General features: G+C 46.1%; 1 protein-coding gene across 1 annotated transcript; it reads left to right on the plus strand.

Annotated features, from left to right (window-relative positions):
* On the plus strand, nt 1-10,201 carry LOC120442282. Its single transcript, XM_039618492.1, has 9 exons — nt 1-204; nt 286-306; nt 454-595; nt 1,036-1,203; nt 3,023-3,052; nt 9,234-9,283; nt 9,389-9,488; nt 9,566-9,706; nt 9,806-10,201. Exons 3-9 carry the CDS (start codon nt 514-516, stop codon nt 9,964-9,966), a joined length of 732 nt encoding a protein of 243 aa, XP_039474426.1. The 5' UTR covers nt 1-204; nt 286-306; nt 454-513; the 3' UTR covers nt 9,967-10,201.
* Nucleotides 10,202-18,351: the final 8,150 nt, after the last annotated feature.

Consider the following 18,351-nt stretch of genomic DNA (forward strand, 5'->3'; position numbering starts at 1 on the left):
TCTGCATCCACGATCCACCAGCTCAACAGCAACATCTGTCAGCTGTGCATCCAACTGGAGGCCTTCGCCTGCTGTGCTCAGGCGCTGGGCCGCGATTTCCGTCCCTTGTTGACGACCTGGCTGTATCCTGTGCTGGAGAAAGCTGGTGAGGAGACGCTGCTGGTCAGCCAGGCGGCGCTGAGCTCCATATGGAACATCAATAAGGTCTGTGGATACGCTTCCCTCAAGGAACTGATCAATGAGAACTCTGACTACCTGCTTAATGACATATCACTCAACCTTCAGAGACTCAGCCAGCATCCACAGGTAGTTATGAGGTGTTTTTGTTTTTAACCCAAAATGGACACAGAAATAACTGCTGGAGGGTTTACCCGATTTCCTCCTTGGTCTGCTTAAGCCTGTGCTGCCCTGAGCTTGTACTGTATTTCATTATAATCCTGTCTTGTTGGCCAGGCTCCACCGGTGTTGACAGTTCTGTTGATTCACTCTGACTGCAGCCTGCTGGTCGGGGACATGGTTCAGGATCTGGATCTCAGCTACGAGCGCACAGCTGCTCTTTTCTGCTCCGCGCTGCACGCGCTGATGAAGGCACTGGGTAAGATTTCAACAGTGATGTCAGCTTGAGTCTCACGTATACTGGGAGTCAAAGAGGACAAGGAAGAAAATGTGACTCATGGCATTCACTGCCACGTTTTTCTGTGTTCCTTAACTTTGTTTTCTGCCTTTCAAAGTTTCTATCAAGGAGTACGTTTCAGGATGTATAATTTGCTCGTTATCAAATTATCAGTATCTTTGGAAACATTTAATACATCGTGATGGTTTCATTGCTGAGTGGTTTTCTGTTGTAGAATTAATATTCATAATAATATTTATACAGAAGTTTTACAAGCCCGCACAGTAAAAATGTATGAATTAAATGTTACTGATGGGCTCTTTTCAAAAACATCAGCGTCTGTGTCACACTGATTTTGATTAACTGACTTATTTTATTGTAACCAAACCTATGCTCATATTGTTGTCTTGTTTTTCCTTTAGCGAGGTGGTTTCCTTCCACTTGTAGCAGGACCAGTACGTCTGCCAGCTCCAATCAAAGCTCCGGTGACCAGGAAGACCTCAGCATTCTCCAATTCCTGCTGAATTACCGCAAACAGAAAGAACTGGCAGAGGGCATTGGAATAGAGGACGATGACACTGAAGACCGAGGTAATAGGTCTGTCTAAGGGCCAGTGGAATATCAGCTGTAGACTGTAGTGGTGGTTATATTAGATTCAGAGTGTAGAGGAGATGACCCTTTTATGACCAGCAGGAAGGCACACACACACACGCAGTGTCTTAGGTTAATGACACACCATATGGGGTTTACAATGGGGGGGTTGCTTTTATAAAACTGTTTGTAACAAAGAGTTGAGATTTGCAGAGGGACTCCCGGGCCATGCACATCTCCATTCTCGAAGATGAATAAGTGATAGAAGACGAATAAATGGTTGGGAAGTAACTATTAACCCTCACTATAAAGACATAAATGGTAACTATAAGTAACCACACAAGAGGTTTACTGCAGTGTAACTAAGGGAGGGTTCAGGGTCACCTGATCCAAGGCTGACTATATGCTTTATCAAATAGGAAAGTTGTAAGTGTAATGTTGAAAGTACAGAGGGTGTCTGTCTCCTGAATCCAGACTGGGAGCTGGTTCAGAGCAGAGCCCTGAAAGCTGAAGGCTCTGCCTCCCATTCTACTTTTAGAAAGAGCTAGTCTGAGAGTGAAGAGCTGTACCGGGGTGATGTGGTACCTTAATGTGTTTAAGATATGACGGGGCCTCATAATTCAAGACCTTGTTGAAATATTGCCATGTCTTTATAACTCAGTCTTCCTACGTGTTGCATCATTGCTGGAGATTTGTTAGGACAGCTCAGTGATCTGTGGTTTGTTGGGCTCCTCTGAAAATATGACACAGTGTCTGAGAGTAGTGGAAGACAGAGTCAGTGAGCCTTCACTACCATAACTTAGCCAGTGAGTATGTAGACATGAACTGACCTGTCACTGGAGATACTGTCACAACAGTTAGATATGTAGTTCTTTACTCCAGGACACTGTCCAGCTGCTGGGAGCAAGCCCTGAAGCAGTCAATGACATCTGCTGCAGCAAAACTTGCATTTTGCTAGTGTTTATACTCAAAATCAGTATATAATCAGTCTCAGAAAGCTCTTGTGGTTGTTAGTCAGTCCTACCTTCTCTGTTTCAATGTATATGTGAGAAGGGAATTGCATAAAAAGGTAGATGTGACTTTATAATCTGTAATATCTCAGGTATGAACCAAATCTGGTGGATACCGTGCTGTTGGAGGCAAAGGAGCCAATGAGTAGAGAGGCGGTACCCCAAAGTTTAAAGCCAACTACAACTAATATTAATTTATTTTACGTGCATTTTCTTGAATATTGACTTGCTTGAATATTTGAATTTTAACATTGAAAACTAGTGATAAATATTACTAAGATTGTATGGATTAACTTTTTTTCTTAGGTGCACCAGCACAAAAGTTAGGTGCACCCAAATTTTTCATCGCATCGCTTAACCCCACTGTTTTACATGTTTCACTTTATTTTAATTGCTGTCATACAGACAATATTGATTTGTAAATGATTAACTAACAAGCTTGTCGACACAAAGTTCTTTATTTGGAGCACAGTTCTACAGGAAAGATAAGTTACTGAAATAGTGCTTGTGCTTAAAGTGCTTTGGCACTCTTTGGCAATATTGTAGACAATGTTAAACTTGATCATCATCTGGGCCTCCTCTGACAATCTGTTTTGCTGCTGCCTGCCGCTGAAAGGCAGTGGGGAGAGGGGGCACTTGGGCAGGGCATTTATCACGACATGTAATGTGTTTTCTGGATACACTGGTGCTTTTTAAGCGTTCAGAGGTTGATGGCTCTGTGTCAGAGCACTGGCTATGAACTTCACACAGATCGGACGTAACGAAAAAGTTATCAATTGTTCTTTTCATCTTTTCTCATTACCCACAGCTACATCCACTTCTCAAGCGCCACAGCCTGGTGAGTATGTGATCTCGTTCGCTTTGGAGGGGAGCACATCCCTAGCAGTCCATTCCAAGTCGCAGAATAAACACTACACAACAGGAAGACACAACACAAAATACACAGAAGGATAACGAGGGAATGAGACACACAAAAGGAGGGCACAGCTGGGAGTAATCCGACCTGACGAGACAGGGAAAAGTAAACTGAACACACTGACGTCAGACACAGACCTTCACAATAAAACAGGAACTACACAAGCAAGGACACAGACTAAGAAACGCTTGGACTAAACACAGGAACACATGGGCAGAACTGAATAAACACTACACAGAGGAAGGACAGAACCAAAATCACAATAATAGAAAACACAAAAACGCTGGGTCAAAAGGACCCAGGATCATGACAGTACCCCCCTCAAAGGCTGGCCCCAGACAGCCCAACAAAAAAAAAAACAGCCAGCAAAACAGAAAACCCGACCAGGGCGGGCGGTGGGGGCCCAGGACGGAGGGCTCGGGCAAAACAAAACCAGTGCACAAGAGGGACAAAACCACAACACGAGCCACCACCAAAAACAACAACAAAAACGCACACTGGAGCCCCAAAAACAGAGTCCAAAACAGAAGAGTTCAGGGGCGGCCAGGGGCCGACCGCACAGAAGTCCCAACAGTTCCGGGGCCGACCGTGCGGAAGGCCACGGTGGCGATGTGGACCCAGGTCAGGGGCGGCCCGGGGCCGACAACCCAGGAGCCCGGACAGTTCAGGGGGCCGGCCGTGAGGACGGCAGCGGCGCCGACGCGGGCACAGTTCAGGGGGCCGGCCGTGAGGGAGGCAATGGCGGCGACTCAGGCGAAGGCGGTCCGGGGGCCGCCCACGACGGCGATGTCGCCTGGCCAGTGGCCTGGAAAGTGGCCAGTCAGCTGCAGACCCCGACAGGGTAGGACCAGGCGACGCTGAAGACTCGGAGGCTGGACCAGGCGACGCTGAAGACTCGGAGGCTGGACCAGGCGACGCTGAAGACTCGGAGGCTGGACCAGGCGACGCTGAAGACTCGGAGGCTGGACCAGGCGACGCTGAAGACTCGGAGGCTGGACCAGGCGACGCTGAAGACTCGGAGGCTGGACCAGGCGACGCTGAAGACTCGGAGGCTGGACCAGGCGACGCTGAAGACTCGGAGGCTGGACCAGGCGACGCTGAAGACTCGGAGGGTGCTGCAGGCGTGGCAGATGAGGCCGCAGGTGACGGCGAGGAAGCCGGAGACGATGAGGCCGCAGGTGACGGCGAGGAAGCCGGAGACTAAGAGGCCGCAGGTGACGGCGAGGAAGCCGGAGACTAAGAGGCCGCAGGTGACGGGCGAGGAAGCCGGAGACGAAGAGGCCGCAGGTGACGGCGAGGAAGCCGGAGACTAAGAGGCCGCAGGTGACGGCGAGGAAGCCGGAGACGGAAGGCGCTGCAGCTGGCGGCGTAGATGGTGAGGCTGCCGCTGGCGTGGATGGTGAAGCTGCAGCTGGCGGCGGCGTGGAAGCCGGAGACGGAGGCGCTGCAGCTGGCGGCGGCGTGGAAGCCGGAGACGGAGGCGCTGCAGCTGGCGGCGGCGTGGAAGCCGGAGACGGAGGCGCTGCAGCTGGCGTGGGACGCAGAGGCTGCAGCTGGCGGCGGCGGAAGCGGAGACGGAGGCGCTGCAGCTGGCGTGGACGCAGAGGCTGCAGCTGGCGGCGGCGTGGAAGCCGGAGACGGAGGCGCTGCAGCTGGCGGCGGCGTGGAAGCCGGAGACGGAGGCGCTGCAGCTGGCGGCGGCGTGGAAGCCGGAGACGGAGGCGCTGCAGCTGGCGTGGACGAAGAGGCTGCAGCTGGCGGCGGCGTGGAAGCCGGAGACGGAGGCGCTGCAGCTGGCGGCGTGGAAGCCGGGACGGAGGCGCTGCAGCAGGCGGCGTGGAAGCCGGAGGGGAGGCGCTGCAGCAGGCGGCGGAAGCCGGAGGCGCTGCAGCAGGCGGCGTGGAAGCCGGAGGCGCTGCAGCAGGCGGCGTGGAAGCCGGAGGCGCTGCAGCAGGCGGCGTGAAGCCGGAGGCGCTGCAGCAGGCGGCGTGGAAGCCGGAGGCGCTGCAGGCTGGACGGGTCCCTTGGATCCTCCAGGAAGACTGATGACGAAGGCGGAGCGGTCCTCGGACCTCCAGCGGAGACTAGAGACGAAGGCCGGAGCGGTCCTCGGACCCTCCAGCGGAGACACGAACGAAGGCCGGAGCGGTCCCTCGGACCTCCAGCGGAGACTAGAGACGAAGGCCGGAGCGGTCCCTCGGACCCTCCAGCGGAGACTAGAGACGAAGGCCGGAGCGGTCCCTCGGACCCTCCAGCGGAGACACGAGACGAAGGCCGGAGCGGTCCCTCGGACCCTCCAGCGGAGACTAGAGACGAAGGCCGGAGCGGTCCCTCGGACCCTCCAGCGGAGACACGAGACGATGGCGGAGCGGTCCTTCGGACCTCCAGCGGAGACACGAGGCAAAGAGTCCACTAGCCGACATAAAGGCAGCTGGCACTGCATGGAGCACTGGCTTTGCCCAGGCAACACTAACATGGAGGAGTTCTCTGAGGGCTGCTTAATCTTCAGGGGTCCAGTAATAGCTGGGGGTGAAACCTAGCTTCTGGGGAAGCCCTGGAGTGCATAACTCGCCTGAAGCAGCTAAAGAGCAAGAATCTCCTGGGTGGAACTAAGACCTTCTCCCTGCCTAAAGCGAGAGTGTGAGACTGGAGCCACGGGGGCACAGGGGGCCTGAGCACGGGGCACAGGCGGCACTGGGGCCTGGACTACAGGCGGCACTGGGGCCTGGACCACAGGCGGCACTGGGGCCTGGACTACAGGCGGCACTGGGGCCTGACTACAGGCGGCACTGGGGCCTGGACTGAGGGTGAAGCTGAGAGCACTGGAGACTGAACTACAGGTGACGCTGGGGCACTGGAGACTGAACTACAGGTGACGCTGGGGGCACTGGAGACTGAACTACCGGTGACGCTGGGGGCACTGGAGACTGAACTACCGGTGACGCTGGGGGCACGGGAAACTGAACTACAGGTGACGCTGGGGGCACTGGAGACTGAACTACGGGGGACACTGGAGGCACTGGAGACTGAACTGAGTGTGAGTGAGCAGATGACCCTGGGAGCTGGGCTACTGGAGGCTGGGCAGCTAAGTGAGTCACTGGAGGCTGGGCAGCTAAGTGAGCCACTGGAGGCTGGGCAGCTAAGTGAGCCACTGGAGGCTGGGCAGCTAAGTGAGCCACTGGAGGCTGGGCAGCTAAGTGAGCCACTGGAGGCTGGGCAGCTAAGTGAGCCACTGGAGGCTGGGCAGCTAAGTGAGCCACTGGAGGCTGGGCAGCTAAGTGAGCCACTGGAGGCTGGGCAGCTAAGTGAGCCACTGGAGGCTGGGCAGCTAAGTGAGCCACTGGAGGCTGGGCAGCTAAGTGAGCCACTGGAGGCTGGGCAGCTAAGTGAGCCACTGGAGGCTGGGCAGCTAAGTGAGCCACTGGAGGCTGGGCAGCTAAGTGAGCCACTGGAGGCTGGGCAGCTAAGTGAGCCACTGGAGGCTGGGCAGCTAAGTGAGCCACTGGAGGCTGGGCAGCTAAGTGAGCCACTGGAGGCTGGGCAGCTAAGTGAGCCACTGGAGGCTGGGCAGCTAAGTGAGCCACTGGAGGCTGGGCAGCTAAGTGAGCCACTGGAGGCTGGGCAGCTAAGTGAGCCACTGGAGGCTGGGCAGCTAAGTGAGCCACTGGAGGCTGGGCAGCCGTGGCGGAGCGAGGCTGGGACGAGGAGGTGGGAAGTTTGTGTAGCTCGAACGTGGAAGTCCCAAAAACAAAGCAAAGGATTGTAGCGGAGTAAGCCCAGTGTCCTCCACCACATAATCCTTCCTTCGCCGCTGCTTGCTCCTCCTGCAGGGCCTGGCTTCTGAAAGCAGCGGTGGAGTGACACCAGGAAACTGAGCAGAGAGCGGCTGCTGAGCAGGCGATGAGCTGTTCTCAAAATCATCTGCCGCACAGAAGACAGCCCCAGAATGAACAGTCACATAGTCCGAAAAAAGAGCCCTCACTCTCCACAACCGGCGAATTAAAAGTCCGGATGTCCGCTGTGGGGTGGCGCGGCGCGGCGCGACGACATTTCCTCCTCGCCGACGGCCCGACGGGCCAGGCAAGATCACATTCAAGCGAGTCGGGCGGCGAGGCAGGAGTGGCAGAGAGCAGGTGAGGTGTGCGCTGAAGGAAGGCCTGAATGGTCGGAGAGAGCGAGCCAAACAGCCACGGAAGACCAGAGAAGAGCCGCTGTAGGCGTAGTTTCCACAGCGACGAAGCTCCTCCGGGATGTTCCAACCACAGGCTGAGAAGGTTCTCAACGGAGAAAATGATGTCATCCTTCAGCTCCTCGAAGGGTCGCAAGCTGCTGGGTCCATGTTGGCTGTTTCGTGCTGTCACGGTTTGCAGGTGCAAGCCGTGTGGGAGTTAATTAGGACCGGCAGCAGCAGCTCAAGTGCAAGTAAGAATTTATTAACAGAAAGGCAAATAAACAGGAATCGCAAGTGACCCTAACCGGTAACCTAAACTGGGGAAAACTAACAAAGCAAACCAGAAACGAAGATGCAGGGAGGTCCGAGGAACACATATGGAGAGACGAGGGACATCTAGGGGAACCAACACAGACGAAACAGCAACTAACAGAGGCAGACACGAGGTTTAAATACACAGAAGGATAACGAGGGAATGAGACACAAAAGGAGGGCACAGCTGGGAGTAATCCGACCTGACGAGACAGGGAAAAGTAAACTGAACACACTGACGTCAGACACAGACCTTCACAATAAAACAGGAACTACACAAGCAAGGACACAGACTAAGAAACGCGGACTAAACACAGGAACACATGGGCAGAACTGAATAAACACTACACAGAGGAAGGACAGAACCAAAATCACAATAATAGAAAACACAAAACGCTGGGTCAAAAGGACCCAGGATCATGACATACATGCTGTTTTGGCAACTTTCATGAATAAAACTGAGTTTTCAGTCTCAGTCAAAACAATCGCAAACAGGCAGAGTACAGTTGTCAAGAATGACCCTCGAGTTAGAGAAGCAGTAGTGTCTTATGATGAGTCTTAAGCTGCGTCAAGTCAACGACATGAAGCACCTATGGGTAGAGATAACTCGAGTAGATAGGACGTGGGCAAGACCCAAGATAAGCTTTTCTCAAATTCTACATAAGCAATTTAAGTGAGTGCTAATAAGAGTGACAGATGCCACCGACTGAAGTAAATGCATAAGCAGTCCCAGATGCCAAAGCCCTGATTGAATATCTTTGTTAAAGCCAATAAAGTCACATATGTTGTGTTGCTGTGAAAGCAGGAAACTGCCCATGCTGTCCAAAACAGCTATTTTTCCTGCTGTAAAGGTGGACATGGGAGCTTATATGAGAATGACTCTTGGAGGAATCACATTGTTTGTCACAGCTGTACTGGCTTCATTTTTAATTGTTTTTATTTTTCAGCCATTTAGTACTGATGAAGTACTTTTAAAGTGCATTTAAGGAAAGTTCTCATTTCTCAGTGGAGTGTCAGTAAGACGGTATAAAGGAGTGGGGTCTGTATAAGAACACATTTTCAGATGAATAGGCAGTTGATGTAGAAATGGCGCGCATTACAAGTCGAACTTGATAATGAAGAGTGTTTACGTTGCTCCTCAGTACAGTAACTGCTGAGGTTACAGGATTTACGAGTGCCCTGGAGCACAGATCCATTCCCCTACAGAGGCTTTGTGATTGGTCCTGATGGCTGCAGCCGTGTCGCTATATCACTTTGACGCCGTTTTAATCCGCTCCAATGCCTTATCTTTTTCCCTCTCTCAATTCCCTCCATCATCCCTGCCTACACCCTCCAAGTACTGGAAGGAGCTCCGTCAGACCAGCTCATGCAACAGAGCCAAATGCCCCAACAGCCCTGGGTATCTAAAACCTCAGCCTCCGGTCTCTCGGCCTTCTCAGCTTCAGTTTTTGTTCAGCTTCTCCCTGTTGTCCCTTTGTCATCTATAGCACACATGGTCTCCTTTCATCAGACTGCATCATTGTCTGCTGTCTCTCATTGCAGGTGTTTCATCACTGAGAGGGTGCGTTCTCTCATTCTCTCTCTCCATGTCAAAACGGGATGCCTGAAACACATGGACAGTTCAGCAGAGCTGCATAATGTTAAGAAGCCACAGCCTTCTGATGTTACAGGTCCTGTATTAATTTAGTCTGTGACATGTTGTCGCTGTAACCAGAACTGTTGCCACAATCTCTTAACAACCTGTGATCTGACGTGTGCACTTGCGTGTCTCTCAGGCAACAGACCGACCAATGGGAATGATCTGGCTGGATGTGGCAAGTCTGAGACCATTTGACCTGGTGATTCCATTCACCATCCAGAAAGGAGAGGTCACAGGTAACAAGTCTACTTAATAAACAGATAGTTTGATCATAATGATGTGTGTGTGTCATTGTTTTTGTCCTCTGCTTTAGGTGAGGTCCGAATGGCATCAGGCAAAGTTGCTAAGCTTGACATCACAGACAACAACGATGGCACAGTTGCTGACAAGTACGCTCCCACAGAGGCCGGTCTGCATGAGATGGATATCAAATACGATGGCACCCACATCCCAGGTATCTGCATATGGTCAGGAGAAATGCGTGGGAATGAAGTGCATGGAGAAAACAGTTTGGAAGGAAGTCACTAACCGCTCTTTTTCTGTCTGTCAACAGGAAGTCCCTTGCAGTTCTACATGGATTGCATGAACGGTGCCTATGGCCCTGGCCTTATCCACGATCCATCTGGAGATGTTCCAAGACTACATGCCTGGAAACATTCTGCCCGAAACCCACTGCTCAGCTGCAGATATTCCACTGGACATAGGAGAGCTTGACCTCATAATGACCTGTCCCCTCCCACCCCCTGCATGAGACTGTACGAGCATTGAGCAGCTCCTTCAGCAGTGGACTTTTACACCCACAGTGTAGGAAGGAGCGCGACCGCAGGTCATTCTTACCAGCAGCTGTCAGACTCTATAATCCAGTTTAACATGGTTATCTCACTCATCACCTGTTTAATTGACATATCAAATGTTTTTAATTGCTGCTGCTCACTTTACAGCTTGTTTCTACACTCCGCCCACTCTCTGCCTGATCGCTGCCGTGTGTAAACCTCATTTTCAACCAGAGAGGCTAGCTGCAAGGCCAGGCCGGGCTCCAACACCAGCCTGAGAGGCTAGCTGCAAGGAAAGGCCAGGCCGGGCTCCACTACCAGCCGAAGAGGCTAGGCCAGGCCGGGCTCCACCACCAGCCGGAGAGGCTAGCTGTCAGGCCAAGCCCGGCTTCACCACCAGCAGGGGAGGCTAGCTGCCAGGACGGGATCCACCACCAGCCGGAGGGGCTAGCTCTCAGGCCAGGCCGGGCTCCACCACCAGCCGAAGAGGCTAGGCCAGGCCGGGCTCCACCACCAGCCGGAGAGGCTAGCTCTCAGGCCAGGCCGGGCTCCACCACCAGCAGGAGAGGCTAGCTCCCAGGCCAGGCCGGCTCCAACACCAGCAGGAGAGGCTAGCTGCAAGGCCAGGCCGGGCTCCACCACTAGCCAGAGAGGCTAGCTGCAAGGCCAGGCCGGGCTCCAACACCAGCCTGAGAGGCTAGCTGCAAGGAAAGGCCAGGCCGGGCTCCACTACCAGCCAGAGCGGCTGGCTAACTGCCAGGCCAGGGCGGGCACCACCACTAGCCAGAGAGGCTAGCTGCCAAGCCAAGCCGAGCTCCATCATCAGCCAGAGAGGCTAGCTGTCAGGCCAAGCCCGGCTTCACCACCAGCAGGGGAGGCTAGCTGCCAGGACACGTCAGCGCCCAGCACCAGCCAGTGAGGATAAGCGCCTAACCCTACCAAGCTCGGTGCTTCTCAACTAACAGGCCTTAACACCGACAAGATGCCACCTAAGAGGAGCATCATCAACGAGGAGGAACTGGAGGACATAAAGAAATCCCTAAACTTTATGTCAGAAGAAATAACAACTATTTCAAAACAACAAAAACTGATACTCAATTTAATGGAGGACATTAAAGAACTAAGAAGGCAGAGCGAGGAAAAAGACAAAGAGATTGCTATGCTGGAAGGAAGGGTGTCAGATCTGGAACAATATTCAAGAATAAATGATGTGATACTGACTGGACTGGAAACTAAGCATCAGACATATGCGCGGGTAGCAGCATCAGAGAGAGGGGAGCCACCCGAGCAAGAGCTACGCTCTTTGGAAGAGCAGGTAATGACCTTTTTCAAAAGCAAGGGTATAGAAATGGACAGTAAAGATCTTGAGGGATGCCATCCTCTTCCAAGGAAAAACAAAAATCAAATACCTGCCATTATCATTCGTTTTGTTAATAGAAAACAGAAAAAAGAACTGCTCAAGCAAGGAAGAAAGCTAAAAGGTACAAATGTTTATTTAAATGAACACCTAATCAGGAAAAATGCAGACATTGCAAGACAAGCAAGAATATTAAGAAAACAGAAGAAAATACAGTCAACTTGGACATCAGACTGTAAAATATTCATTAAGTTAAATGGAACACCAGAGCAGGCTAAGGTTCTAGTCATCAAAGAGATGACGGAACTAGAAAAATATAACTGATAAATCAGAATGCAAAGTAGTGCTAAATATGATGGGACCGTCCAAGTGCACAACCAACGCAGATGTCTGACAATATTCAACTAACAACTCGTATAGATATTGAAAATAAGACATTGATGTATGACAGCAACATAGATCCTGATTATAATTTCTTTAACAATAAGACAAATGAATGCAATTATTATACAAATGAGCAACTGAAAAAGGAAATCAAGGTAGAACAGGGTATAACAATGGTTCACTTTAATAGTCGAAGCTTATATGCAAACTTTCAATCCATCAAAGACTACATAACACAGTTTGAACGGCCATTCAATGTGATAGCCATATCAGAGACCTGGATAACTCCTGGAAAAGAAGAAGACTTTAAAATAAACGGATATGAATTCCTTCATTTAGACAGAATCAACAAGAAAGGAGGTGGGGTGGCACTTTACATTGATAAAAACCTAAAGTACGAAAGAATGGGAAGAATGACGACTGTTATTGATGGCGTGATGGAATGTTTGTCAGTGGAAATAAGTATGGAAAAAAGGAAAAACCTAATTGTCAGTTGTTTATATAGAACACCAGGATCTAAGATTGAGATATTTACGGATAAAATGGAGGACTTATTTACAAATATAAATCAGAAAAGAATGTTTATTTGTGGGGACTTTAATATTGACTTATTGAATCCAAATCATAATAAGAGCGCAGAAGAATTTATTGATTCCATGTACAGCATGGGTTTATTTCCACTGATAACAAGACCGACCAGAATAACATCTCATTGTGCAACTCTATTAGATAATATATTTACAAATATAATAGAAGGAAATATAAAAAGTGGGTTGTTAATCAATGATATAAGTGACCACTTACCAGTCTTTGCATCTTATAATTGCCATTATAAAGTCAACAGCGATGGACACAAGATTATTTACAAAAGAATAAGAACAGAGAAAACATTAAACTGTCTTAGAAATGAACTTTTAAAGCAAGATTGGAATATTGTATATGAACAAACAGAAGTTAATAAAAGCTTACGAAGGATTTTTAAGAACATTTAACACATTACTTGATAAAAACTGCCCAGTAATTGAAATCAATAGGAAACACAACTATGCAGGAAGACCATGGATGACCAAAGGACTACAAAATGCCAGCAAAAAAAAGAATACCCTATATCGAGAATTCATAAAAAAGAGAACAATAGAAACTGAAAGGAAGTATAAAACTTACAAAAATAAATTAACTAATATAATGAGATCCTGTAAAAGAGAGTATTTCATTAAAAGGTTAGAACACAATAAAGATAACACAAGAGATATATGGAATGTATTAAACAGTATAATCAAAAATGAATCAAGGAATAATGATTACCCTGGGTACTTTATAGAAGGGACAAGAAGTATTAATAACATGGAAGAGATAGTAAATGGCTTTAATGAATTCTTCGTAAACATAGGGCCAAAACTGGCAGAAGAAATAAAGGTTGATGGAATAGAAAGGGACACTGGGGAAAATATTGAAAGGAATAGTAGCTCAATGTTTTTAAGAGCAGTGGAAGAGAAAGAGATTTATGACATAGTTAGAGGACTTAAGAACAAAACCAGTACAGACTGGAATGATATTGATATGGTAACAGTAAAGACAGTTATTGATGGGATTGTAAAACCATTAAAATACATATTCAACTTGTCGTTTCAAAAGGGTTTTTCCACAAAAATGAAAGTTGCTAAAGTTATTCCCATTTACAAAACCGGTGAAAGGCATCATTTTACAAACTATAGACCAGTGTCAATACTCTCCCAGTTCTCTAAGATACTGAAAAACTTTTCATAAAAGATTTGACAGTTTTGTGAAAAATATGAATTACTGACAGATAGTCAGTATGGGTTCAGAAGTAACAGATCAACAGCTTTAGCACTGATAGATTTAATGGAAAAGATAACGGAATGTATGGATAATAAGAGGTATGCACTCGGCATTTTCTTAGATTTAAAGAAGGCGTTTGATACTGTTAATCATGAAATTTTATTAAAAAAACTGGAAAAGTATGGGTTTAGGGGAGTGGTTTTGGAATGGTTTAAAAGCTATGTAGGGAATAGGCAACAATATGTACAAATAAATGAATATAAATCTAATCTGATGGATATAGCTTGTGGAGTACCTCAAGGTTCAGTATTGGGTCCAAAATGTTTATTATGTACTTAAATGATATTTGCAGAGTATCGGAGATTTTAAAGTTTGTAATATTTGCTGATGACACAAATATACTGTGTTCAGGGGTGGAATTGCCACAGGTTTTGGAGATGATCACACAGGAATTAACAATATTAAAGAAGTGGTTTGATATAAATAAATTATCATTGAATCTAGATAAAACCAAATTTATGTTGTTTGGAAAACAAAAGAAAAACATCAAAATAGAAATATGTGTTGACAATGTATATTTAGAAAGAGTAAATGAAATAAAATTTCTTGGTGTGATCATTGACCACAAGCTCTGCTGGAAGCCACACATTACTTATGTTCGGGGGAAAATGGCACGGGGCATTGCCGTCCTGGGGAAAGCAAAGCATATGTTGGATCAGAAAGCACTGCACATATTATACTGTGCTTTACTACTGCCATATATGAGCTACTGTGTAGAGGTTTGGGGAAACACATACAAAGGTAATACACAAACAATAACTATAATACAGAAAAGGGCCATTAGATTAATAAATAATGTGGGGTACAGGGACCATACAAATGCACTCTTTGTCAAAATGCAAGCTATTAAATTCAAAGACTTGGTGGAGTTTAAAACAGCGCAAATAATGTATAAAGTAAGAAATAAATTGCTTCCAAAAGAAATCTGTAAATTGTTCATAGAAAGAGAAGGTGGGTATAACTTAAGAGGAAATGGAATTTAAAAATACAAAGTGCTAGAACAACTTTAAGAACTATGTCTCTCTCAATTGCAGGAGTTAAATTATGGAACAGTCTAACAGAAGAAATAAAAGAAAGTAAAAACGTAAGCCAGTTTAAAGTAAAATATAAAAAACAAATTTTAAATAAGTATAAGAATGAAGAAAACGGGGTTAACCCAGGACGGTAATGTTGCTGGTAATGGTATTGTGGTTCTTGGTTGTTGTTTTTTTTTTGGGTTTGTTTGTTTTTCCATAACTTATGAATATGCAAATATACACATTCTGTATTTTTCATATAAAAGAAACTATACTGTGGTGGGGCTTGCTAATTTCTTTTTTTTTATTTATGCATGTTTTGTTTTGTTTTGCTGTACTTTTGTTTCATATGTTGTTTGTTTAATTTAAGACTAAAAGAAAATTAAAAGAATGAGAGGTAAAACTTGAGGGGGTAGGGACAAATAAGTAATTACTTCTGCCTACTCCTTTTCAAACAAATAATGAAATGATATTTGGAAATGATTGTGAAGGCACATGTTTGAAATAAAAATGAACTGAACTGAACTGAACTGAACTGTATATTTCACCAGGATCATTCACCCCTTGTGTAAATATCTCTGTACACTTTTATCTGTATATCTGTGTGTATGTATATAGAACCACTCTGCGTCTTCCTTCTATATTTTATATTCCTCTTGCTGTGTAACACCCACATTTCTCATTTGTGGGATAAAAAGGTTTATTCTATTCTATTTCAACATTAAACTCGATACTTTGTGAAAAAGTCAAAATATGGAGATTAAAGGTTCCATTTCAAGGCAAACAAATCTATTGTCGATGAGTCTGTAGGTGGGCGGCTTGATCCAAATATTTATAATATTGACAAACCAGCACTGGTATTGGTATCAGATCGATACTAGCTTTGTTTCTCTCTTCAGTCTGTCTGTAGACCACTGAACTGTATAAATGATTTTTGGAATGAAAAAATCGTTAACTTTCCTTTTCCCTGGGGCTTTGCATCAGTCGCCTCCTCCCAGCCTCATATTTCTGACAGTGTAATCAAACAGGTGCTTTGGTTTCATCTTCTCCACAACTGTATTTCCCCTCATGGTGGCTTCTTATCATAAGTAATGTGCCAAAACGTTATTACTTGCATGGGCTCACAGTGGGTAGTTGTGGGCGGGAGTGTGTGAGCAGGGCAAACCCACGCTTAACCTCCACAGGGCAACAGAAGTTTTGACCTTTGATGTCCCTATATGGGCCCAGATGGACAAAATTATTCTGGATGGGTTTTCTAAAACCTGTAGTGGTCCAGTTCTTTAACCTGAGCCCCAAAGGGTTTTCTGAGCTTCCTGCTCGAAAATGAAATGCCCCAAATTAATTGAGTGCAATTACAAACTCTGTGTATACAATCGTGGTATCAAAAGAAAGCTAACACTTGTGAAATGTCATCAGAGGTGTAAATATTGCAGCAGATATTACTGTGTCAAAGTTACTGAGACTGGAACACAGAAAAAGTGAGTAGATTTTATTCCCGCCTAATTTTTTTATTTATTTTTTTAACATATAACCCTTTTAAAAACATGCTTCAGTTCACATTTCACAACAAACAAAGAAACAAACAACCTTTATTTGTCACATACACAATCATACAGGGTACAACATGTAGTGAAATGCTTGTGTCTGAGCTGCAGACATTTAATTCCCGAAATTCAGTATAAACATCATCTGTGCAAAGTTTTATGTTTCTAAAGTGAAACTGTGAAAAATTACAGCACTGCCAACACATAAATATCCAGACGTTGAACAAAAAGGCCCAATTTTGCACACATTGAACACCATGTCAGTTGAATTTTTTAGGTATTAAACAGCAGAAATTATTTAATTTTATTAACAGGCCTAAAAATACTTTGAGCCAATATTTTTTTCTTTTTTTTACTTTTTTAAGTTGAACAACTAAACAACAAATATACATAATAATGCAGTTATAGAAAGGGCAGGAAAAATGTCACAGCTTGCAGTATCTTTTACAACTCATGTATACAAATACAAGTCGGTAAACAAAAAAGGAATACATTAGGAGAAAAAAAAAAGATTAAAAAAGAAAAAAGGGTGCTCGAGGTATAAATAACGTATAAATCAAGTGAAACATTTGACACAGCTCTTGTGTTTTACATGCTTTGGAATTTGTGCTGTTCTTTAGATTCTCTAGATAACTGTGGTGGTTTTTGTGGTCTTCTTTTGCGGCTCTTTCAGTGAATTTTAGTCAGAGTGTGGTGAAGCTTGGTGTTTGGAATCGGTGATAGCTCTGGAAGATAACCAGCCTTTCTTTATCCGGTTACATGAGGTCTGATGAATTTGTGGTTCAGTTTTGTTTGTTTAGTGGACTTGTGTGCATTTACGTAACTGCTCTTTTAATCATGGCTTGTTTTCGTTGTGTTTGGTGGTTGTAGAAATGGTTTATATGAGATTTTAGCGGAGATGTGCCCACAGAGTGAATGTAAAATGCAAATGAAGCAGTAGAAACAGTCTACGTCATTTCCTGGATGCTGTACGAAAAGTAGCGGTAAGAAATCGAAGGCGTGACCGTTATGATTTTGAATATAATATCTGTGTGTGTGCTGAGTAAGTACTGAGTAAGTACTTTCAAGGCATAGAAATGACTCAAAATATTTATAACACTGTCTTTGCTCACTTATAGATCGTTAGACACACAGATAACATTGCATGTGCATGTGGTGTTTGAAGTACTTTCAAGTACAGATGAGATAACACCTTATCATATTATCATCGTCAGAAGTGAGCATATACGCACGCACTCTTATCTCTTCCATGTAAAGTTTTGAATAACGTTTGATAACAGCGCACTAATACTATTAGCTTAATCTAAGATATGGGTGTCGGAATAGGTGTTCTCCCACTTATTGCGCTACCATGAAGTGAGGGGTACAAGTTAAACTGTCCAGGGTTAACATAGAAAGACAATCATCCACACTCACATTCACACCTACGGTCAGTTTAGAATCCGAAAAACGATGTGGGCTTCATAGATAATTGGCAAACCTTCTGGAGGAAACCTGGTCTTGTTAGGAGAGACGGCATCCATCCCACTTTGGATGGAGCAGCTCTCATTTCTAGAAATATGGACCAATTTATTAAACCCCCCAAAATATGACTATCCAGAGTTGGGACCAGGAAGCAGAGTTGCAGTCTTACACGCCTCTCTGCAGCTTCTCTCCTCCTGCTAACCCCCAAAAACCCATCTCCATTGAGACTGTGTCAGCTCCCAAACAGACAAAAAACAAACTAAAAACCAGCAATAAACAACTTAAACATAAAAAATCACAAAGAAAGAACAATACAGTATCCACATCTGAACCAAAGAGTAAAACAGTGAAATGTGGATTATTAAATATTAGGTCTCTCTCCTCCAAGTCTCTGTTAGTACATGACTTAATAATTGATCAACAAATCGATTTACTCTGCCTTACAGAAACCTGGTTGCAGCAGGATGATTATGTTAGTTTAAATGAATCAACACCCCCGAGTCATTCTAACTACCAGAAACCTCGAAGCACAGGCCGAGGGGGCGGTGTGGCAGCAATTTTTCACACCAGCCTATTTATCAACGAAAGACCAAGACAGACTTTTAATTCATTTGAAAGCCTGATGCTTAGCCTCGTCCACCCCAGCTGTAAAACTCAGAAACCAGTCTTACTTCTTATCATCTATCGTCCACCTGGGCCTT

The sequence above is a fragment of the Oreochromis aureus genome, linkage group 10, assembly GCF_013358895.1.
Source record: "Oreochromis aureus strain Israel breed Guangdong linkage group 10, ZZ_aureus, whole genome shotgun sequence".
Classification (NCBI taxonomy): domain Eukaryota; kingdom Metazoa; phylum Chordata; class Actinopteri; order Cichliformes; family Cichlidae; genus Oreochromis; species Oreochromis aureus.

Coding starts and splice junctions, on each gene's coding strand:
- LOC120442282 (XM_039618492.1), top strand. CDS start 514: ATGGTTCAGGATCTGGATCTCAGCTACGAGCGCACAGCTGCTCTTTTC. Junction 1,204..3,022: donor CGATGACACTGAAGACCGAG/GTAATAGGTCTG, acceptor CATTACCCACAG/CTACATCCACTTCTCAAGCG. Junction 3,053..9,233: donor TTCTCAAGCGCCACAGCCTG/GTGAGTATGTGA, acceptor ACACATGGACAG/TTCAGCAGAGCTGCATAATG.